The sequence below is a fragment of the Centruroides sculpturatus genome, unplaced genomic scaffold, assembly GCF_000671375.1.
Source record: "Centruroides sculpturatus isolate CEXI.00-Female unplaced genomic scaffold, Cexi_2.0 scaffold20, whole genome shotgun sequence".
Classification (NCBI taxonomy): domain Eukaryota; kingdom Metazoa; phylum Arthropoda; class Arachnida; order Scorpiones; family Buthidae; genus Centruroides; species Centruroides sculpturatus.
Genome location: NW_019384333.1, coordinates 935,218 through 961,827, shown reverse-complemented (window position 1 = coordinate 961,827; position 26,610 = coordinate 935,218). Strand labels below are relative to the sequence as shown.

At 30.8% G+C, this 26,610-nt stretch overlaps 1 protein-coding gene across 1 annotated transcript in view; it reads right to left on the bottom strand.

The window, feature by feature from the left end:
* LOC111630953 (axin-2-like) overlaps window positions 1–26,610 on the bottom strand; it is a 44,007-nt gene extending 17,397 nt beyond the window's left edge. The window contains exons 1-2 of the mRNA XM_023375122.1: window positions 26,360–26,610; window positions 18,771–19,852 (exon numbers count right to left, since the gene is read on the bottom strand). Coding sequence (XP_023230890.1) covers window positions 18,771–19,750 — 980 coding nt within the window. The 5' untranslated portion in view covers window positions 19,751–19,852; window positions 26,360–26,610. The remainder of the gene's footprint in view (window positions 1–18,770; window positions 19,853–26,359) is intronic.

Sequence of the window (26,610 nt, the reverse complement as noted above, 5' to 3'; positions counted from 1 at the left end):
TACAATCAATAAATGGTTTTTGTAGTTTGTAGCACATGAAATTAAAAAATTAATTAGCATTTACTGAAGGTAGAAATGAAGATCCCATCTTATAGGTCTCTCTTTCAAAAATGCGTGCTAAAATTTTATTGTTTTAAGCTGCCCCTAGTATTGTGACATTTCAATGTTAAACAAAATTAAAAAAAATACCAAACAATTTCAAAATGTGATGGAAAAAAATTACAAAAAGACATTATAACATATTTTGGTTTAAAAAAAAGACTCATCCTAAAACTTCAGCCAAAATATGACTTTTATAAGACCTATAAAACCTTTCATTTATACTCAACATGACCTGAAACATATGTCTGTGAAGTCAGACTCATAGAAAAAGTATGACTTTTCCTTAAAATCCAATGCCTAGTATGAATAATAAATAATTAAAGGTGACTCTCCATTAACTAGAACTCAAGCAACTGGTAAAAGAAAAAAAAAATTGAAGAAATAATACTTTAAATAAAATCAATTTCTAGCAGAAATATAAGTTTAAACTTGGTGCATTGTTCCCTGAGTAAGTCCATATTTCACGCACACCATGTTTGTCTCCTACTCTTGCCATTTAACTATAACTAAAACTGCACAAATCATTCAAAGTGCAGCTTTTATAATAAAACTGTTAAGTTTATCTTTATTTGATTTTAATTACTGTACTTCATATATATTATATTTCAAGATTACAGCTGGAAATGATATCTAGTAATAAAATCCACACCATCATTGTTGGAGATTTATATAAGGTGTGAATTTTATTACTATATTTCAATATTAATATCAAGTCAATACAGGTTATTGTATGGTATGGTATAGTATGGGATATATTATTAGTTAGGCCTATTTTTAATAGTAACTCAAACAACAAACTAATTTATCTGACATCTACCAATTTTCATGGGTACAGAATAACTTGAAATCTACTATAAAACTACTATAATTTTTCATACTCTATGAAATTACATAAATATTTCAATTGAAGTAGATAAATTTTTGAAATTTAAATTGTTTTAGTGCATATTTAAGAACTACTGATCAATGAATACCTTCCAATAATTAAATATATTTAAAACTTTTTTTTTTTTTTTTTTAACTTTTATAAAAATTAGCAGAATGGCTTACATGAATAGCTGATTTAATAACATTTTTGCTTAAATATAAAACATCATCACTTTTACAACATATAAAATAGAGTATCTTTACAGGTTAAGAGCAAAAATTTCTTTTCAGCTGATTATTGTGGAAATGAATAGTACAACACATACATTGGCATAAAATTCAAAGTTGGGACAGCTTTAAACAATGATTCAACTATCTTGCCTCTCTCCTATGTTGTAGAGAACAGTAGCTATCTCAGCTCCTAATAGACACAGTAATAACAGCAACGGTAAAGTTATAAAGAATGACAAAATAAATCATTTTAGCTTCTATTGCATTCCAGAAAACTGAATGGAATCCTGAACAAATTTTCAAAAAGTGACAATGAGAAATGATGTCAGAAATAAATGGAAGAATACCAAAAACTATGATGTTTACATATTTCTTTTATTGAACATAATAAAAAATGACAAAGCTAACCAGCAGTTTATCAAAATTGAAAAAATATTGTACTTATACTAAAAGTGATAATTAAACTCAATGCCAAATTTGTACAAGTAATAAAAACATACTGCTTTTGGGCATTACTTTAGCTTAATTCAAACAAAATTAAGAAAGTGCAGGTTTCATTTAAGAACTCCTATTTAAAATATGTTGACATATCCATTTAAATTTTGTTCATATTCTAAATACATTTGTTCTGCCTGAGAACATTTATGCAATGTTAAAAGTACTTGTGTGCCTATTTTTGTTTGAATCAAACTAAAGTAATGCCAAAAGACTGTTTTTATTACTTGTACTATATATAATATCGTTTTGTAGTGTAACAAGGCTTTTTCTAAATCAATTTCTCTGTAGGACTAAGTGGAAGAAGATATAAAAGCATCTTTTAGTTATTAGTCCTTCCACAACACCATTCTTTAACTAGATTTATGTTTCAATTAAACAATTTAAGAATGAGGATTACATAACATTATGGAGCAGCATCATACAGAGTAAAGAAGCGACTGAATATGGATATCAGATAATAGTGAATAATGTTGAATGATCCAGTTAAATAGCTACCTAGATGCCCAAACCTCTTACCCTAATATGGGGCTACTTGAAAACAAGATATACAGGGTGTCTCAGTTAAACGTTTCAGAACTTCTAAGAGGAGTAGAGTGCATCCCGACGACTTGGAATCATATAGCAATGTGGGGTCAAATGCTTTCCTGACATGGTAGATGGCGTTGTGCAAAAGTTCCGAGCGTTCTTGCAGGGAATTGTCATTTCACACAAGGATGCAGAGTTAGCCAATATGCATTTGGTATATGGGCCTGCAGATTGTAGTGGGCCAGCCTTGTATACAGAACAATATCTGATGAGGCATATTCCCAGCCATAATTTCTTTGCAAGCTTGCACCAGAGGTTAGCTGTTTCTGTGTACATCACCACTTCAGGAAAGCATTTCCGACCCTGCATTGCTATATGATTCCGAGTCGTCGGATGCACCCTACCCCTCTTAGAAGTTCTGAAACGTTTAACTGAGACACCCTGTATAAAGCTCAACCACTAAATACACATTTAAGACAAGAAATTCTATTCTTGGTCTCAACTTAACCTAAGACAATGGAGTCTAAGGGTCCCTTCCTATTGATTACGATGATGATGATTGATGATGGTGTTACTATTATATTACTTTGTTGCTTTCCATGGAGAATGAATATTAATGCCTTTTTCAACCATAACACATGTTATTGAGTAGTTTCTAAAAGTCATTTATCAATGAAACAACAGAATACCATGCACAGTTTATAATTTATTTAATATTTATTATTTAACTATGGTTATAGGCCTACTGGGAGGTTTACCCACTTGTTCACAAATTTATAGATTTATTATTCATAAATCCACTGACTTGTGTGAACAGTAGAATTTGTAGGTAAGTAACCCAATTCACATTCTCTTTGCTCAACCCCTTCTTGCTTCACTCATTTGTTTTAAAATTCTGACAATTTAGCAATTCTTAGTGCCATCTATTTTGATTTTTTCCAGTATGAAAAATCAAAAAGGTGTCATGATGACTTTATGCACCAAGTGTGTATATATATATAGAGTAGATAAAGTAATTAAATTCACAAGGTATTTGAGGGTTATTCAAGAAATTCAAATATTCAAAATGGCTACAAGAATTTCTTCAAATATAGTAGTACAAATTAGTATATTATCTTCTAGAGTCTACTTAAAAACTTTTCATAAACTGGAAGATATAACATTAGAAGGCAAGTGAATAATCTCATAATAAATATCCAGCAAAAAATTTAATTAAATGAGCAAATGTTTTTAGCTCCTTAATAGGCCAGCTTCAGGTTATATATCATAAACTTATAGAATTCAATATTTGATTAATAAAATTCTATTAGTCAAATTCTGTATAGCAGTGTTTTTCAACCTGTGGGTCGCAACCCCCAGGGGGATCGCAAAGCTTTACACGGGGGGTTTGGACAAATGTTTGTAGGTCCTACACTACAATAAAAAAAACTAGAATTTCAGTGAGAAGACTGTGCCTGTTTATTTTACAGTACAATTGATTTTTTGATTGATATTTAAGGAAAGAAAATTAAATACATAGTTTTTAAAATCACTGATATACTTTTAATATGGCCCTGGGGGGATCTCCAGAATTTTTTAACTTGTAAAGGGATCGCATATTCAAGAGGGTTGAAAAACACTGCTGTATAGGTTTATGATATGTGACCCAAAGCTGGTCTATTAAGGAGATAAAAACATTTGTCCATTTAATTAAATTTTCTGCTGGAATTTATGAAGGTTGTCTGCTTGTCTTCTAACTTCTAGAATCTTCAATTTATAAAAGAATTACTGTACTTAAAATATTTACTGTGAAACAAATAATATTTCATTTTTAAAAAATTTGATATATATATATAGGGTTCTAATTAATTCAATAATTTATTAACTTCATTGAAACATTTTCATGTCTAGATTCATTTTACTTGTATGTTCTCTAGTCACTAATATACTAGTAATAGTTTGCCAAACACTTTCAATAATTTCAATAAAATGTTCATGAAATAGCAGACTAAGACTTATAAGAAAACTGAAAACAATTAATGATATCAATGAATTGGAGAAAAAACTTTTGTAACCAAATCTTATCCATGTTTATATAAACTTCATATAAAATTTGGAAAATTGCATATTTCAAATTAAATAATTATTATATGGAAAAGTAATGTAAACTGGAAAAGTATTGTATCCATGTAAAAATAAATATTAAATTTTTTTTCTGCTTATCTACATTTTGCATCACTGAGAAAAAATTAGCAATTAAATTAATCAAAAACAAAAAGTAACAACTAACTTTTGAAGAAAAATTCTGTAATTTACAACTGAAAACAGCAACAATCTTCAATTTCAATGCTTACTTAAATTTTTTTTGTTCATATAGAAGATTTATTATTGGGCTACATTTCAGATAACTAAGTACACAAATTTTATGTAATTTGGACCAAAGGTAGGCAAGTAAGTCACCATCCTGTATTAAATTTTAATAATTAGAATTTAGTAAATTTAGAGTATTCAGATTTTCTTATATGATTATAGCAAATTAACACATAATGACTGATATGTGAAGATTTCTACATTTATTATCATATATTTTATCAATATTTTAATTAAAGAATAAACAACTCATAAATCAGATCCCCTTTTTGTTGATATTAGAACATAATATTTATATTTATAATATATAACACATTGCTGAAAATTACTGACTTAATTAAACTATTACTGATACTGATTGTTTTCATTACTAGTTTCTGTGGATTTTCTTAAGCCTAAATTTTTGGCATTTTTTCAGTAACTTACATCACACTCTTATTGATATACTTTTTGGCGGCCAGCAGCCTACAATGAAAGGTCAGTCGCCAAGATTGTATAGTCCAGAATGCAAAAATAATAAATGGTGGTTCCTTTTTTTTTGGGAGGACTTTGTCTTTAGATATTTATTTAATTTAGATATAGACTTTATTATTTGATGTGGATTTTGGGTCTTAATGATCCCTCTGCAGTCCTTATTTTTTATACAGATATTAGGTGATTATTGAATACAAATTGAAAACTGAAATTGAAATTAAAAACTGGGCAATTAACTGGATATATTATAAAAACAAGCTGTATAAAATAAATTTAAACTAGATAAATAAAATTAATTTTTTTTAAATTCAACTTTGCAAAAAGGTGCAACACAATAAACTTCTTGAAGTATACAGTCTTCTAAAATGAATGCTCCATTTTAAATTATTGTAATTATCTAAAATATTATTTGTGAACATTTTAATGTACATTAAACTTAAAGCAAGGAAAACTGTCCAAATTTCACATTTGCCCATTACAATTTCTCAACATGTACACATCATTTCANTTTTTAGGTCTTCCAAAAAGAATTCTTCCATTTTAAATTATTATAATTATGTTAATTATTATCTGTGAACATTTTAATGTACATTAAACTTAAAGCAAGGAAAACTGTCCAAATTTCACATTTGCCCATTACAATTTCTCAACATGTACACATCATTTCACATGGCACACATCCATCCAATATGCAAATTCTTCCTACTCTCACCATAGCAAATTAGTTGTCATTCCTCCCATGATAGCCACAATTTTATAGCTCCCAGATTATAAATGTTGCACAATCACGAGTGATTCCAATTTTGAAAATTGCAGAACACAAATGCCTTATCTGTTGCACAGTTGCCATTTTGTTTACGACACTTCCTAGAGATAGTAGCCAACAATACATTTGAATGCAGATGTAGAAGTTGGACAGTAACCCTGTTGATTGGTGTACATCACATAGCTCTCAGATAATAATTAACATAATTAGTTATTTAAAATAATAGAATTAATTTTGAAAGACTATTGTCATATATTATATATACATATACATATACATATACACACATTATCTAAGGCAAATTGTGGAACAGTATTTTGTCAACAAAAAACAGAACAATACAGTTCATTTCATCAATCTTGGCCTAATGACAAATAGTATTCGAAAGGAGTTGTAGAGGTTTTAAAAAAGAATTTACTAAACACTAAACAAACAAACAAAAAAAATTTACTCTTGTGATTTCTCACACCAGTATCAATTTTACAAAAAATTAAAGAAATTTTAAGTACAGATATAAGTTACAATTACTTTAATAAACACAATTGTAAATTAAATAAAAAGTGTTTTATTACATAATTTAAACCATTATGTTCAATAAATATCTAACCTAAAATTAGAGATCATACATGTTAATGCATTCAAATACAGTTTATTTAATAATTTATCAAACAATCCATGTCATCTAAGTTTTTAATTATGAAAGGTATCTTCCCATTTCAAATTATCTTTGGATAATCTGGATTCTATTCTATTTTCAAAATGTATTATGTTCTTAAACACTCTAAAACCATTCTTAATCTAGTTACTTACATGAAATCAACTTCATTTTTATTAATCATCTTTTAATTCAAAAGAAGAACAATTTTTGTGATTAGCTATTAACTGATTGTTGTTTACTCAAATTTTAATTTGTCAAATAAGACAATTAACCAAGTACAGCTCATTTCACAAATCTTGACTGGGCTGTAAAAATGTGTAGTAACAGGAACCAGTCTATTTACCTACAGGTTAGTGAAAAGAATGGATTGTTTGAGAATCTGTAACAAGATCATCATGCATTACCAAATGGGCTCTAAAACACTATGAAACTTCCAGTACCCCAACTGGTACCATACATTTCCCAGCCAATATAAACAATCTGTACTTGCTTCATTTATTTCTAAATCTGTAATTAATTAATAATAAAATTTAATTTAAGTAATATATTAAAAAATTTTTAATTTATTTATTTATAACCTTTTAATTTTAAACCATTTCATAATTTTAACACCTGTATTTCATATCAACTTATTAAAAATGCTTTTAACAATTGATAATACTCAATTTAATACTTAAAACAATTTTTTGTAATGATTTAAAATATTTCTGTATGCATATGTTTGAGATATATAGCCATCAGCAGAAAGAAAGTTGACAGATGAAAAGAAAATACAGAGGATATTTACAAGATATCTAAATTCTTTCAATCTATTACAGAATTGACAGAAAATGTCAATTCTACATCATTTATCACATCATCTGTGATAAATGATACAAAATTGACATTTTATTCAATGCAAGAAGGACAAAAAATCTATATTCAACAAATCATTTCCTATTCTTAAACGATTACTTTGAAGTTTAAAAAAAAAAATCGCTCTTCATAAAATAAAGTGAAATGGAAGAAAAACAAGAAAAAATTAAAAAAAAAAACTTAAGAATAAAAGACATCAGAGAGACAAGGAATTTCAGTGAATCTAAAAGATACTTAAGACAAAACTTAAGACTGAAAATAACATTCCAAAAATTCCAGTAAAAAAAATCAAATAGAACCAATTGACTAAAGTTGAAAAAAGTATAAAATTTAGAAATTGACTGATAGAATTTTCAATTTAAAACAAAAAGTGCTACAAGTGACTATTATTGGTAAATTCTCAAAAAATTAACATTAAATTAATCCACCTTATGCATAACAATTAGTACATTTTAGTTAAAACATCAAGAGAAAATTTAAATTAATGAACTTTTCGCTGTCATCATTTGAAAAAAAATAATATCAAATCATGTCTCACCAAATTTTTCAGATTATAAATTATATTTAAAAAATCTAATGTAATTTAGTTTATGCAGTGAATATAATTCAGGCACTAGTCTGTACTGAAAATATTACATTTATCAACTAAAGAAAAATGCTATTCTTTAATTCGCTAGAATGGCAAGCTTACAAAATTTTGCGACTTCAGTCTTCAAACAGTGATCGGAATAAAACTGGAAATTCAATTCAGCTCAAAAAAAGGGAATTACATAATGAATACATTTCATTATGTAATTTACCTTAAAGTATTATATGTAGCAGTAAGTATTAAAGGAATCATTATTTTCAACAAATTAATAAAAATCATTAAAATACTTCAATAGGAATTTTTAATCTTAATAATAATAATAATAAAAACTAAATTAGACTAGTACTAATATACAAAATATGAAATGTAAGTATGGTCAAATCTCTGAAATAGGAACATAAAAAATGGTTGTTGTTGTTGGGAGTGGCCATAGTTTGGAGGTTGTTTTGTAGCCATTTTCATTAAACATACATAATAAAATGGATGCCATTTTTACTTTCCTGTACAAAGGGAAAGTATGGCAATCTGGCAAAAAATAATACCCCAGATTTTTACATTTTTGGATTAGGACGCATTGAAACATCAAAAAATGCAAAAACATTTGAAGGTAATTATTTCTGTGTGCGTGTGTACACGCAAGTGGAACAATTTTGAAGCTTGATAACTCCTGTGCTCTTTGTTGAAAAATTTCTGAAATTTTGCAGGGAGGTTTATTATGGGGCAATATTGATGCTATTAAATTTTGGTGATTACCAGTCGAGGTGGGAGTTGTGTGTATCTCCAGTAGGGTCAAACTTAATAACTTTTTACTCATTATTAGCAATTAAATTTTTTTTTTACTCACTCCTACCCACAAAATTAAGCTTTTTGCCATTTTATAATAGTTAAAAACATAAAAATCTTTTAATAAAATATGATAACAAGTGATGCCATCAAAATTTTAAATGTTGCTGGGAAAGTTGAACAACTCATTGATGGTTTATTTCATGTATGTTTGACTGTACATATTACTACATTTAATTAAATAGAAAATATTTCTCACAACAAACAGAAATTAGATTGGCAATAAATTTTTAAACTAATATTTTTAACATTAAAATGTGTAAATATTAACACTTTTTGTTTACTTATATAAACAATAAACTAAACTCAAAACCATTTGCCAAATGCTTTAACTAATTAGATATTTTAGGATTTAATTTTCGGGTATTTTAAATCAATAAGTAAGTAATTTTACTTAAAGATAAATGCATCCATCATTTATATTCATATGAATAATTAAGTATATAGGATAAAATTCAAATAATATTGGGTTAAAGCATCGAATAACTTTTTAAATTACATAATCATATTCCTGATACAAAATTTTTGATATATAGTATTGTATGTTTAAGGCATCAAGAGACATCACATAAAGAAGAGATAAGAATACAATGACTAGCAAAAGCAAAATGTTTAAAAATAAAACAAATACTTTAATGACAATCTAAATTAAAAATTACTGATATTAAAAATATTGCAACTGAAGTAAAATATGATCACTAAATCTGAATCTTTGAAAACAATATATAAGAGAAATTATATATTTATCATCTTTGAAAATATCTGTCAACTGTATCCATTTAAAATACAAAAACAATAGTTTAACATGCAAATTCTTCCATTTCTCATCTTAAATTATTCTACACTCTTCGGATAAAAAAGCTACTATAATGGCACACAGTTCATAAAAATGTTCAATTTTAAATGTTTTCACATCTCAGCAAATATAAGTACTGTACATGTAAATATAAATTTATTTACATTAGTAAGGCTTTTTTGACTGATCTGTTCATTTCAGCCATTTTGAGATCAAATACTTTAAGTAAAAATAACTACATCTTTATTGATAAAGCATTCTGTATTTAATATATTCATTTGTATCAGAAATTGTTACAATTATATCTGTGGTCACCAGTTCGTGTGAAATTAATCATTACAAACAGGGCCACATACAATAAAAGATTAACATTTATTCTATATATGAATTATGGCGCGACTGTACAGGTTAAAACATGGAACGATACTACACGCGTCTGGAGAGGTCCAAATCCAACAAGGAATGTGTGATGTCATAGGTCAGGTTTTGTACAGTTCAGAGGTTCCCCCTTGTGGCGGCTTTGGAATTTATCGCCAAAGCACTCCCCCCCAGTGCTGTAGGTACAAAGTTAAAGGTACCGGGGGTTGAACCTGACTCTTCTTCCAGAACGTGTCGTCGTCGTGTTGGTAGGCACGGAGTTATTAGGAGTGTTTATCCTTGGTCGCTCTGGGGAGTCTGGACGTGTTGTCCTGGATGAGTTTGACAATGTGCTGGCGTTTTCGCTGTCCAGAAATGCTGGCTTCAGACAATCGATATTAACCTTTGTTGTTTTTCCGTTGACTAGGATCGTGAAGTGCTTGTGTGTCCGCACGGTAACTGGGAAGGGTCCATCGTAAGGGGAGGTCAGAGAAGTTCTATGACCTTCTTTTCGCACAAACACGTGGGAGCAGGTGTCGAGTGCTGGATGGACGAAGTGTGAAGGTTTGACATGTGCAGATGTTGGAGTCGGCGTGAGCGACTGCATCGTGGACCGTAGGTGATGGAGGAAGGATGATGGGTCTGCTGGCGGTTCCTGCGAAGGATGGAAGAACTCTGCCGGGAGACGAAGGGTTGTGCCGTACACCATCTCGGCACAAGTGCCATTGATGTCTTCTTTTAACGCTGATCGAAGGCCGAGTAGGACGATTGGGAGAGATTCCGTCCAGTGTTGTTCGTGGCATCTGAGAGCCTGTTTTAGCGAACGATGGAATCGTTCAACTAAACCATTGGCTGATGGATGGTATGGTGTTGTACGTATGTGTTGGATGCCCAACATAGCTGTCAGTGAGGCGAACAGATGAGACTGGAATTGTCGGCCTTGATCGGTTGTGATGATGGAGGGAACACCGAATCTGGAGATCCAATGTGAGACAAAAGTGCGAGCGACTGTTTCAGCAGAAATGTCGTGGAGGGGAACAGCTTCCGGCCACCTCGTGAATCTATCTATGCAGGTGAGTAGATAGGTAGATCCATTTGAAGGCGGGAGTGGTCCGACGAGGTCGAGATGCACATGTGAAAACCGATTGGATGGGAGGTCGAATCTCTGAAGAGGGCTGTTGGTGTGCCGATTCACTTTGGACCGTTGGCAGTTAATGCAGGAACGGGTCCAATTGGCGATGTCTTTCTGCATCGAAGGCCACACGAAACGTTCTTGGACAAGACGCCTCGTTGCACGAATTCCTGGATGGGCCAGATTGTGCATGGAAGAGAAGATTCGACGGCGAAATTGGAGTGGTATATATGGGCGAACTTTGCTGTCCTTGGTGTCACAATATAGTTGTAGTGACGGGCTGATTCGAAGTGGCTGTAGCGTGAGTGCTGTTTTATCGTCCGTGAGGAGTGCGGTTAGCTCGTCGTCGTTTGCTTGAGCTTCCGCAATGGCGGTAAAGTCTGTCACGGGAAGTCGAATCTCGTTGATCCGAGAGAGAGTGTCTGCTACGATGTTGTTCGAGCCAGTGACGTGCCTGATGTTGGTGCTGAACTGCGCAATGTAATCGAGATGTCGCAGCTGACGTGGGGAGCAAGATTCTGGTTTTTGGCGAAAAGCGAAGGTGAGGGGGCGATGGTCCGTAAAGATGACAAAGTCTCGACCTTCGATGGTATGGCGGAAGTGCTTGATCGCGGAGTATATAGCCAGCAGTTCCCTGTCGTAGGTGCTGTACTTTATTTCGGTAGGCGTTAGTTTCCGTGAAAAGAAGGCTAGTGGACGAGTTCCTTCGGCGGTATGGGTTTGGAGTACGGCGCCGATGGCGACATTAGATGCGTCTACCATTAGGGAGAGATTGTCATGTGACGAATAGTATGCCAGAGTCGTTGCATTTGAGAGATCTGCTTTACATTGGTTGAAGGACTTTAGAGCAGATTCGTTCCAGGAGATGATGCGTTTATCATTTTTTGTGGAGTCCTTGAGAAATTCGAGTAGTGGGGCCTGAGTTTGGGCTGCATTTGGCAAAAAACGTCTATAAAAATTGAGCATGGCTAAGAAGCGAAGGAGCTCAGCTACAGTTTTTGGTTGAGGAAAATCGTTGATGGCTTTGGTTTTTGATGGCAAAGGTTTAACTCCGGATGATGTAATCATGCAGCAGAGGAATGAAACTGCAGATTTTCCGAGGATGCATTTGGATGGATTTAGTTTTAGGCCGTGCTCTTGCAAGCGGAAGAACGTTTGGCGGAGATGGTCCGTGTGTTCGTCCACATCTTTGGACGCGACCAATATATCGTCGAAATACGGAATGCAGAAGTCGAGGCCAAGTAGGACTTGGTGGATGTATTGCTGGAAAGTTTGACCAGCGTTTCGTAGGCCGAAAGGCATATAGACGTATTCGAACAAGCCAAACGGGATTGTTATGGCCGTTTTTGGAATGTCCTCGGGGAAGACCGGTATTTGGTGATAGGCGCGGGTTAGATTGAGGGTGGAAAAAATGGTTTTGCCTTCTAGGAGTTGAGTACAGTCCTGTATATGAGGAACAGAATAGCGGTCAGGGACTGTTACAGTGTTGAGACGACGGTAGTCGCCGCATGGTCGCCACTGGCCATTTGCCTTCTTGACCATGTGTAGTGGGCTGGCCAAGGGGCTTTTGGATGGTCTGATGATGCCTTGGGACATTAAGAACCGAAATTCTTCCTGTGCTGCTCGGAGCATATGTGGTGGTAACCGTCTGGGTTTTGAGAAGACAGGTGGTCCTTTAGTCTCGATGTGATGAAAGGTGGTTCGCGTTTTCTTGGTTTCGGGGATTATCGACGGATTTGTGATGGTAGTGAACTCGGCCATGTGAGCGGGGGAGACTAATTCCATTATCTTGTCGGCCATGGCGGCCTGTTGTTGGAATTTTTCCTTAGATGCAGCTAAAATGGCCTGTACGTTATGAGGTAGTCTCGACAGCCAGAGAGATTGTAGCAGGTCTTCACTGAAATGGTTTCCGGCCAAGTCGTGCATCCGTGATAATAGGAAGGATGGACGTTAGTCTCCCAGCTCCAACCCTTGAAGAAGCGTTCTGATTTTGGAGGTCTCACTCTCGGAATAGACGTCAATAAGATGAGCCTTTAGCGTGGGAAATTTATTCTGGTCGGGCGGGTTGAGGATTAGGTCCTGCACCAAATTTAAAATTTCCGGCTCTAAAGCAGCAACGACGTGTTTAAATTTGGTGTCGTCGACGGTTATGTTATTTATTGAAAATTGTGCTTCCATCTGAGCAAACCATAAGTTAGGGTTGCCCTTCCAGAAGGGTGAGGGTCTGATTGCAACGCGTGCTATGTGACAGTGATCGTCATTAATTTCTGCCTCAGCCATAATGATTTTTTTTTTTTTACGTAGATGTGGCAGTGCGAGGTAGTTATCCTTAAATGATGCGTTGTGCGCACAGTTCGGCACGTGGCGCGAGAACAAAGAAGGGTAGCACGTGGTGTACTATACCTTTTCGTTGAAAAAGTTGACTGTCGATGAAAAATTATCCATGGTTACACGTTTCGAAGGTCTAGTTGTATGAGTTGGCAGTTCCAAAAAAGGATGAAAGTCCAACGTCGTATCCGATGCGAATGGATGGAATTTTCATGTTGCCGATAGAGTCCTTCGTCGGGTAGAGGCACCATAAAACATATATCACGTTCGGGTCACCAGTTCGTGTGAAATTAATCATTACAAACAGGGCCACATACAATAAAAGATTAACATTTATTCTATATATGAATTATGGCGCGACTGTACAGGTTAAAACATGGAACGATACTACACGCGTCTGGAGAGGTCCAAATCCAACAAGGAATGTGTGATGTCATAGGTCAGGTTTTGTACAGTTCAGGGGTTCCCCCTTGTGGCGGCTTTGGAATTTATCACCAAAGCTGTCGCCACAATATCTAATAATTTATGAACATTAGTTAGGTTAAAAATTTATTAGTTTCTACCTTTTCTAGTTCAAAATTTTATATAAATGATGAAGTTTTAGATCCTTCTATCTATTCTCCATATGTATATATTTCTTAAATAATATATAACATCAAAAATTAATTTAATCTATTTATTTTAAAACTTAATTCATAATTTTAAAATTTATATTAAACATACTGATCATTAAGACATAAAAACTAATGTTCAAAATTACAACTGGAATGAATATTTAGTAATTATCCAGTATGAAGAGTTTGTATAAGAAACTTTCTTGGTTTATTTTATAAACCTGCTTCAGGTTTGAAATTATACAATTCAAAATTCCCAAATTAGAATGTTTCAATGATTCAATAATGTAATTTATACAATTTTCTTTAAATATTGTAAGTGTGTATATATATATATATATATATATATATGTATGTATTTTTGAACATTTACTGTATATATTAATGAAATACAGAATATATAAATAATAAACTTAAAAATACAAATAAAGTGAACCACAGGAATTCTATATGCCTATGCATTTTTTTACACATAATTAATTAATCTGTAGGATTATCTAAAAACAATCGCCATGCATTAGATAGAGATTCTGAGTCTTTATGGTTAATATAATTATTTTTTTAATACGGACTTGAACATTTCCAATGTTTTCAGTCCCAAATTATGTAAGGTGTTGATTTTCTTAAAAAAAAACTAATAGTACTTCACACCAAAGAGGTTACTTGAAAGAAAAACTCAGACTTTTGATGTTGAACTGTACTATTGTTCAGAAATGAAAAAAAATCCAAGTGGCAAGTGCTGTATGCTACCTGTTGCAGTAATATATATATATATTTTAAATTATATAATTTTTTGTAAGAATTATAGTTTAGTGTATTATTTTGTTAAATTTTTGGCCAATAGATGGCATTACGTGTAAATCAGTAAATTGAACTAGATAGAAATTAATAGATTTACAGAAACTTAATAGATATTTTGGAGCGAGATGTTTGACATCATCTAAGTTAGAAGAATGTAAACATAATTGTTGCAATTGGTTGAATGGTCTAGGAGCATATAGCAAACAAACAAACAAACATCCTCATTTATATATATAATGCTATAATGCATAGCTTTGTAATAATGGTAATATAAATACCACTAAAGTAGCCTATACATTAGAAGTTTAATCAAAGATAATATAGGCAAATGAATAGCGAAAATAACTTACAGTTCAAATTGCTTTTTTATAGTAAAAAATGAAACATTAATAAATATTAATTATAATTATTACTAAGATATAAACAAAATGATAAACAATCTAGCTTCATTTTTATAATAATATTCATAAATTAATTTCTTAGAAAGATCATATTACTTAATTTGCATACACAATTAACATTTTTATTACTCACATAAAATTGAATTAAAATGTTTTCAAAATTAATACAAGTGTTACTTCATAAATCAAGATAACCAGTTTTTTTTTGAATAAATGCATTTCAGTGAAAAAATTTTAGTATATATATTAAAGAATACAGTATACTCTACCAAATAATATTAGTCAGTTATATGTGAAAGGTTTAAATAAGGAAAGCAAGAAATAATGCATTCAATAATAAATTATTCAGTTTACATAACATCAATTTCACTGAAATTTTGTGCATCTATAGATATTGTAAAATTCTATGCACCTATAGATATTGTAAAATTCTATGCACAGTTGTCTGGTCAATGCCTGTGTGTGTTTAACTCCTTCAGAGACCATTGCTGGTCTTCTCCATACATTGGGCAATCATGATGTAAGTAACATCAATAAATGCAATTGAAGATAACCCTTTAATGGCATGTCGGCATTTGATTCTCTTCTATGCTGGAATGATGCTAACCTTTCAGCAGTTCTGTATGACAGAGTACAGTGTGTGATCGGTTAAAGAACAGTTTGGATAATAAACACTTTTGCAAAAGATTTTTATGTTCAGATAACGAACGCTTCACAAAATATACAGAAAAAGAAGCGACATAAAATAGTAAATACCAATTTGTCTTATCTTGTCTCCAGGTGACAATTCAATATAATAGCCAAAGTAGAGAGTGGGCAGATGTCTGATGTTGCTAGGCAGTATGGCTTGAACAGATCTATAGTAAACACAATCTTAGCTATGAAAGATAATATATCAAAAAGTCTCAAGCAATTAAAGATCTTTTGAGGAAGTGGGAGGATGTCAGAACAATGGTCATCCAAATCAGAATGAGGTTAATAGGCTTGGAGATCTTTACAATTACAATGCTATTAATTACTTCTGAAAAATCCTGAAGAAGAGATAAAAGCAATCGACATTGGGCAGATTCTTTAACCCCCAAGAACAGAAAAAATATGACTAATAAAAATGCAAGACTATGTATATATATATATATATTTTTTTATTATTACATATATACTTTCTTACTACGTTTATTTATATCTTTTATTTTTTGGAGTCTCCAGAAAGAATTAATCAAATTCCCATAAAAACCTATGGTAAATCGATAATCGGTTAACGAACAATTCAGATAGCAAACAAAGTCTTGGAACGGATTATGTTCGTTAACCAATCACCCAGTGTATAATTAACCAAAATCTAATTTCCACCAGCTCTGTGTGACACAGTTGTTTTTGCCACCAAATAGTATTTTCAAGTATACTATCTCAGCTGACCAGAATTCATTCTTGACAAAGATCGAAAATGCACAAACATTGTGTAAGCCCTTTGATGGGCTTGAATGTCTGAACCATTTAGTAGCAGCACTAGCTACCTGATGTAAGTTCCTTAACAGCATATTTTATAATTCTGGTCAGAGTTTCGGATTAGGCAGAAAAAAAATGTCATGATTTATGAAGTAAACCTCATTTAAGTATATAACCTAATTGCTCTGAATAAATCTACAAAAAAATACAAAATTCTATTGTTGTTCTCAATTTTAACTTATAAACTTAGAATATGTTTTTTTTTACTTAGGTCACACACAAAATATATCTGATTAAATAATTTCTATTAAATATATAAATATATTTATCTATTGATAATTATATAAAACATAAATATGAGAAAATAATAATTTGATTAATCTATTTAAACTATCAACAATGAAGAGCTACATAAAAAAGTTACATCCATAATTTTTAAATCATTACCTGTCAACTCATACAAAAATAAAGTAATTTCACATAAAAACCTTAACTTGATATCAATTTTATTTTTAAAAATGCAATTAGTACTTTCTATTTCAACATTAAAAACATATTTACAATCCAATAAAAATTAATAAATAAAAATTCAAATGAATGTCAAAATACATACATGATTATAGAAATCATCAATTAATTGATGTTTTTTTTATTTTTGCAATTTTATTGGTGTTATATTATATTATTAGTACCATTACTTTAAATTTAAATTTTCAAGTTTGTATCTTCATGATCAATAATGTTTTATGTAGCACACAAAACATTATTACTATTCTTACAATGCCAAACGTACTATCCAAAGCTGGAAGAAAAAGCATATAAATTGCAAAGTTTTACCTGATATAATAAATATTAAATTTGTACATAAATTATTATTATTAGTTTTAAAAATTAAATTTTCACTAAGATAGAAACAATAGTATAAATATACATATATTAATTAAATAAGAAAATAAAAATGTATATTAATTAAATGATTGCTTAGAAAACAAAACATCTTTAGCAAGATGAATAAAATTAAATTACAATTTCTTCAGGCAATAAATTGTAACAGATGTAGAAAAATCACATAGTACAATGCTGATAAAGAATTCAGATAATTTCATTTTAATTATGGACAAAGCTACAGTTGATAGCTGTAAGCTCTTTTCCCAATTAACAAATTCCCCTTAAATTCGAAGAATAAAAACATTCATGCCAAAGAGAAAACTAAATCCTTATCCAAACACATAAGGAAAAATAACTTGGACATCAAAGCAGCAGAGTTAGTCAAATACTTGCTTTTAGGGCTTGATTTAAAAGATTACAATTCAATGTATTTCAAAGCCTAATGATGAGAATATAAAAGAAAAAAATTCTGTATTTTATCCTCATGCAGAATTAATAATTTGAAGTATAAGGAAGTATTCAATGTTTTCTATAATGCATATTATTTAAAACATAAATTTCTCTTCTTTAATTTTCATAAAAATTTCTTTAGTACCAAAAATAAATTAATCCAAATCTTATGTCTGATACTTCTAATAAATTAGTGAAAATAAATGAGATAAATATTATTATTAAAATACAATAAAAAGCATATTTCATATGTTTTCATATCTGTGATTTTTTTCCCCGAATGAAATTCTTTTATGCTATTTGAATCAACATAATGACCCTACAATGATAAAACTGTCCTTGCTGACTTTAGATTGCATATGAACTGTCAACATCACATGATGTTTAATTCTGAAAGGAAGACAAGAAATAAATAAGTCTTTGTAAACTGTCTCGAATATTTTCATTCTAACCCTTGGAGGCATTTAATTATAAATTATATCTTTAAAAGAAAATTATGTGTCTATATATATATGAAATTAATTAATATTTTTATAAATTTAAATCTTTAAACAAACAATGAAACTATTAATAAAAATTATATTTTCTTTATTATTTAATTATTGTTAATTGTAATTCCTGATAACTAACCATTAAATAAAAGGATTTAATTACCTAAATTAATTTTGTTTTTGAAATATTACATTATAAAATTAGAAACTGGATTCAAAATATGCATATGAACAGTTTTCTAAACAATCATTCAATCGTTAACTTATATTAGAAATGATACTATATAAAAAATTATAATATTTATATACTTAGGATGTGCTTCTGTCTGTATTCTTGATTTACTTTCCAAAAACCTATTTTTCTGTCTTAAAAGCTCACTTGTCAATGGTATTCTTCCACATGTCCTTTCCATTTTCAATTCACTATCTTCGTGCACAGTAGGAAGTACATCCAAACCGTCCCTAGAACTTGAACTACTACATGACCTACTATTTCTCAACGAATCACTTGATGCCATATTATTTTGAATCAACCTGATGTGTTGTAAATACACATCAGATTCTAAAAAATTTGGATATGCAGTACACATCATCAATTCTTCGACTTCTTTCTGAGCCGGATCATAAATACTCTGATCTGTACATAGTTTATTATTGATTTTTTGTTCAATTTTCTTTTTAGTTTCAGGTTTGATATCTTTTAAAGCCTGTTTAATGTACCTTTTGTAAAGGAGTTTATTAAGTTGATTGATTTGAGTTTTATCGTTTGGATCGTACTTTTTTAATCCTTCGCAAGCTAGCCAAAATTCTAGAAGTGTTTCACACTTTTCTTGTTTTAAATATTTCTGAAATAATTTTACTCCTTCGGCATCTTCCAGCAAAGTCTTCAAATTTTTTGCCCATTTTAAATACACTGGCGTACTCCGATCCGAATTAGGTATCGAAGCATTCGCACTCTCCGTCATTTCACACTCCACTTTACCATCTTTTGTACTACATTTATTTTCACATTCGGTTTCTTCTGACACAATTTCACCTGTAGGAGACTGTAAATGGCTGCTCTGAAGTTTATCGTTATCCCAAAATTCACCAGTCTTATCCACTTCTTCGCAATTATACAATTCAGGACCTTCGCCGTACTGTTGAAAATTACAATAACTCCCCGTATCTCCTTTAATCAAATTTGGGGATTCGGACCTGACATTATTCATATCCTGTCCCAAATCTGAATTTGGCACCAAATCTTTTGCCTTTTCGACTGATGATATAGGCTGACATATATCATTCATTTTTACACTCGGCACCTGTTCACAGTGCTTATTTAAAGTCACAATCAACTCCACATTTTCTTCGTAAGGATCATTTCCCACATTACAGAGTTTCCATAATATCTAAAAATAGAAAAATAATTACACATAGTTTAAAAAAATTATAGTCTCTATATAATTATATTTAAATATCCCATTCAACAAAAGGTAAGTCTAAAAACCGAATTATATGTTTTAAATTAATAACTAATTTTTAATTATTTTCGAATATTGTTCTTAACAGATTGTATAATAAGCTATCATTAAATGACGAAACAAACGTCCAATTGCTAGAATTAAGTTTCAAACAAAAAAAATTACACAAAAATTTAAGTTAGAAAAAAAAATAATAATGATAATAAAAAGATCCAGAGTTAATAAAGCATTTATATTTCTCTCTCATCAAACAGTTGTGAAAATAATTTCAACTTTTTGTGGCTGGTTATTTAATGGAGTTATGGTTCATATAAGACGTATAATCGACACAGATGACAATGGAAGTTTTTATTTTATTTTTATTTTTTTTTATTCTTCCAGACTGATTAAAACACGAACATAAAAGCAAGTCCACAGCAAGCTAGACCACGGCTTAGCTTCCGGCAGCTTTACAGTGGGACGGTAAATGCAGCTAATTACAAGGCAGCACAGACAGAACACTTCCTCCCCACACATACCGACACACCCTCCTCTCTCACTTCTAGACAGAACTAGCCCAGTGGACAGAGTAATAATCATGCATACAAAAATACACTACACGGTTTATATATAAAAGTTTTCATTATAAACAATGCCCGTGTAAAAATTAACAGCGGTGCGATTTTATAACCCATCGGTAAAAATCCGAAATAGTTAAGAACGACGCATTACAAGTATTCCTTTCTTCTAAAACAAGTATTATATTGTACGTTTCTGTTAACAGCCTATGGTAGAGGCAGGTGAGTTTGCAAAATGCCCCGGGGGAACTTATAAAGCAGACACACGCTCGACAAACAATATCATCGATTGTTCCCATCCGAGAAGGAATGAGACGAGTGGATGGCCTCATCCCTGGAACCAATGTAATACCCGAAGTAGTTTCATTCTTTAGAATATGGCAAACTACATAAATGGAAATTAGAACGCTTCCATTACTCGTCTACAATGACCGTTAAGAAATTCACCTTGAAGCTTTATTAATTGACAACTGCCAAATTAGATGATCCACAGAAGAAAAAAAAAAACAACAAGGAATTTCGAGCCGAAAGGAGAACGCTTTGATAAAAACTAAGAAAAAAAAAGAAATTTTTATTTTAAGTAAGCTTAAGTGGTCGCCTACGTGGAGCTTTATCGTCCATTCGGAAGATTTAAACCCGTCTAAAAATATCAAAATTAAGTATAATAGATATAAATATATTATCTAAATACACGATCATTAGCATCCTCTCGGCAGATAATTAAAACTAAGTTGAGCCATTTAGTTTGGCCAATAAATATCGGAACCACTTAAGCGCTACGTCATTTTATCCTCGAGGGAATGGCTATCTTGTCTCCAAAAGTCATTGATTTCATCCGTTAATCACATCCCGACAAATCCCATGTTTCTCCAAATGGATCGTGTACATCCTCTAACCGTCTCTTTCGATTCTGTTTAAGCAGAGAACGTTAAAAGTCTTGGCAAATTAATAGAAAAATGGTAGCGATTATAGAGAGAGGGGGGGAGAAAAATGAGTGTATCCATTTTTCTGTTGACTAATGATTAAAAACCCGAAAGGACGAGAAAAAACGCGAATGTCCAGGTTAAAATTTCAACCGCGAGTATAATTATAAGAGGAGGGGAAAGAAAAAAAAAAAACAGAAAAAGAAGCGGGACGGCAGAGTCGCGGCCTACAGAGATAGTAAAAGAGAAGACAAAAAAATGCTGTGTTTATTTTTACAGAGCAGAACTACACAAGATAACCGTTGTGCTGAACAAGGTTTTAAATAACCCACTCCTATCGTTGCCGTCACTTCGGCTCTAAACTCATTGATTTGACCGAAAGTTGACTTAATGGAACACGTGACCGGGCCCGAACCAATGGGATGAATACGCGAATATTTACTACCAGGCCTTCAATTCGTTTAAAACAGGCTAAAAATTTTATCAGATTTTTCGATATGGAGTCATTAAACGATTTTTTTCCCCTTCTTTTCTTTTTCCTTCCGAGGAAGGCACCATTACGATTCTGGGGAAGGAGAATGTGGCACGCAGCGTCTACTGTGGCAATGGTATCGTCTAAACCGTACCATTAAGCAACTTTTGATGCCTTAGCACCGAAACGAGATCCTGTTTCTCCGACATGCCGACGTGTAAACTACCCGTTAATAACAGGGTGCTAGTCCTACAATTGATTTCGGCCTGAGAAGGGACAAGTTCCAACCAGAAAAACAGTCCATCTGGAGTGTCCCGCAGGCACGACCGGTTCTTTTTTCCCTCTTTCTCTCTCTCTCTCTTCTTCTGTACATACAACGCATACACGGTATACTTTTCCAGAAACTCGAGGCAGGTACGCGATATACTGAACACGGCCTGTACTACGAGGGGGGTGACGAGTGAGCGAGGGGGTAAGAATGAAGCCACACCCGAGTGAGGGTGGAGTGGGTCGCCCTTCTTCGCAATCGATAGCGTTATTTAAAGTCACTGACTGCCTATACTCAGCTACTACAGTTAGGTATAAATCAAAAACGTATTTTTGAAATTGCGCGGCCGGATTTATCATCGCAAAACTTCACTAGGAGGGAGAAAATGGAATTTAAAGAGGCCTTGATCTGCTACTTAATGATTGAAACTGCATTTTTGGATGGCGAGATATTAAAATATTAAATATACAATGTATTTTATAAATTAAACTTCATACACTATATGAACCATATATTTTATTTACTGTTTTTATAAAATTATCAATTAGTAAGCATAAAAGAAAAAAAACAATATTCCTTTTAAGTGTGAGCAATGCTCAGTACTTAAACTTGAAAACAGAATTATAATTTGCCATTGGGAAAGTTGCCAATTCATGCAAATCCTCACATATAGTAACTAGAAAAAAAATAGTTTGCAGACTTTATAACAAAAGAATTTTTTCTCCTTAAAGTAACCATTGTAGCTGCGTCTAATAATTCAACCTAATATGGTGCCTCACATTGTCATTATTTTGTAGCTCTAGTCCGCATTTAAAAGATACATACATAATTGGATGGTAATTAAATTCAAAATAGCAAAACTGGAAATCTAAATGTCAATTGCTATATAATTTTTGATTAAATAATGAGATAACAAATGGAAATTAACTTTAAGTAACTTGGTTTAGTTACTAAATAATTCTTTTTAATATATTCACTAGCACTAAAATCTTTTTAACTAATCACTTTATAATTGTTTCTGAACATTTCAACAAATGTACTCTAAAATACAACCACCACCTTAAGCAGGAATTAGAAGAAGAAATAATCTACACCCATATTATAACATTAAATGTACTGTACATCACCATAATTTATAACTTCTCCCTTCAAATATATAATTACATTCAAAGTAATAGTTATCAATTTATTAAGCTTTGACATAATTTGTATATTTAGATGCTCTCAAACACCAGAAAAAGCTCAAGATGTTTGATAAATGAGAATTAAATTTCGACAAATATAAAAAAATTAAATTAAAATATCCAAATTCTTTTTAATATAATAAAATGGTAACTGAATTCAGTCTGTTGATGAATGCTATTAATTTTGAATGGCATTTTTATTAAAATTTTGAAAAATTCATTGCTGTAATCACGTTATCACAAATACTCTCTCTTATGCTAGAAACTTTCGCAATGTTTGAATTAAAGATTAGAGAACACTTGTCTTATTCTACATAGTGATAAAGAAAAAGACTCCACCCAAAACTTTTTTCGGTATCTACTGATTATTCTAAAGTAATCGGTAGACTTTACAAGAATTAAATGTTTACAAGTTGTCATATGTCAAGTGCTTACAGAACATTTTAAATTTCTCATACGTAGGATTACAGCAACAACCGATTCAATTCTATATTTTTTTCATTTTCACGACCAAAGTATTTAAAATATAATTAAATTTAAATCACTATAAACCTTATTCAAAATTAAAATAAAAATAATTAAACATTTTTTAAAACTTGTATATATTTTTTTAAAGTAATTTAAATTGTCTTTATTTACAAAATATAAATTTTTATAATCTAGTGAGTTTACATCAGGTTTACATAATGTATGAGAGTTCACTTTTATAAAACCCAACTTAATTTGTTATGGCAGTTTTTATAACACTAAGAAAGCTGTAAATAATTGAGTTGGAGCCAGATGACAATTTGTCTGTTAATTGTCAGATTTTTATCACTTCTGTACAGCATTTATTTAGAATCTCTATTATATATCACATATTCTCTATAAAAGAAAATTGTTCTTTACTACAACCCTCTGTAGATAATTGGTTTTTTTTTTTTTTTTGTTTTTGCTAGATCAAACTAATTCTAAATCAAATAGGCAATTGTCTTTACGTTCTTAATTACAAATGAAAGTAATAAGCTATCGAAATTTTCTAGAAATCAGGATTAATGGCAGCGAAAGCAATATAATAATACTTTTCGATTTATCTTAACAGCAGTTTATTACTTTGCGCTTACAAGTACATTCAATGGAATATGTATTTTACTTAGATCATAAAACTTTATGGTACTAAATTATATTATGGGTCATTATAAGAACTGTTTTAAATACATTATCACAAATCATTTAATTATTTGCAAAAATAAATTTAAATATAGCTTAGAATAAGTATTCATTTCTGTATCAGCTACTCAGAATACCAAAAGTTTTATATTCTAAGTAAATTAAAAATAGGTTTAATAATATTAAAAACCAACCTATAGTCTGAGAAGAGAGAACTATCTTCTATTTTTAATACAATATTAAGTTATAATAATTAAATCAAAGAATTAAATTATGTACATCATTGTCATCTGAGACAATTAAAATTAATTTCAAAATTTACTTTTAAAGCAAATTCTTATGGTTTAGTTAGTAACTTATTAAATATTTCTTCAATAGAAATTTGGCTATGACTTTCTAATAAATAACTATTTTGATTCCTAAATGCTAGAAAAAGCTGTTGTTCAATATGTGCAATTATTAATAGATATATAAATTATACATTTTGTATTACATGCATTTGTCCATGCCTTATTGAACTTACAGTATGATCAATTATAAATATTCTTTATCAATATAAAGACCTAAAATAATTCTTTAATCTACATCACTATACTGATGTTAAATGTCATTCAGTCTTTTCAATTTAAGATCTTATCGAAGAACATAAAATATAGTTATTCAATGCATAATTGATTCTAGATTTCTATCTCCACAAAAAAAAAAAAAAAGTAATGCTTGGATGCTGTTTTTTTTTCCTTACAACTTACAAAACTATTTGATAATTAAGCACCAAAAAATCTAAATTTGAATAGTTCAAATATGTCATAATTAACATCAACTCAATTAATTAAATAATGATACTCTTATTAAAAGGAATTTATGAACAGAAACCTTTAACAGAAATTAAAGTAAATAAATTAAATTAAACAGTTCGGTAATAGTTTATCCTTACTTATTTGGCTTAATTTAAGCCAAATAATGTAGATTCTAAGAAAAAGTGGGTCAACTGAAAGTACAGTTTGGAATCCAGTTCTATTAAGAAAAACTCAATTCTTTCTTAATCCATAAAAACATAAATATGAAGATTTGACTGAAATTATAATTTTCTAATTAAATTATGAGAATAAAATGAAAGCATCTTTAAAATTTGTATAAAATGATTAAGAGCATAGCTAGATTATTGCTAGATTAAGAGCATATAAAAATTTCTAAATTTTTAAAGGTGTAAGTATCTAATTCTATCTTTTAATCATTCAATAAATGTATCACATATAAAATCAAAAGCAATTCTGATAAACAGGAAATAAAACAAAAATTTAACACAAATTTCAGAAAAAAATCAGCAAACAATTTATAAAGAACATTTAAAAAAAACTAACTCGTTTAAATAACAATCCATTGTATTATTATGATTCTCATTTTTTTTACTTATAAAGGAATAAGTTAAACTTTTATAGTTTTAAAGTAAGTTGATATGTCTTATTTGCATTTACATAATTAAACATTTCCATCCAATTTTTACATCTCAAACAGAGCATTCTCCAATGATATGGATGACAATGTACATAAAAGTTATCATTTGAATGAATAGTGTATTATCTAATGTGTTCTGTATACAACAGTTAGATATTTTGACACAAATGTTACTATAGTAACTTACTATATATTATAACAATAATACAGTATAAGAGATACACCAGAATACCAAACACACTTAACAATTGAAATTGATTAATTTCCACATAAAAACAGCATGTGTTATTAACACTACAAAAACAACAACAGCTCGCGAATTCTTGTGTATTCTCCTTGTGTTTAACGATTTCTTCGCGATTATAAGAGATAAAATTCGTTTTAAATTTAATAATAAAACTTCAACTTTTATAACTTAAGTTCTAACCTGAAAGATTGTATCCTCTCTTTAATCCATTGCTTATCTCGTATCCTTTATATATACACCTGTTTAGTATCCATTATAGTTTGAAATTAACACCCGTTCATATTTAACGATTTATAATAACGACTTTCTATCTTTTTTCCCCGACTTTCAACTTTGACTTGACTTCCATGTCCGACGCCGACCCCTTCGACGGACACTGACGTCACAAGGAAGTTTGTCGTTTAGTCCAATGGCGTACGAGGATATTATTA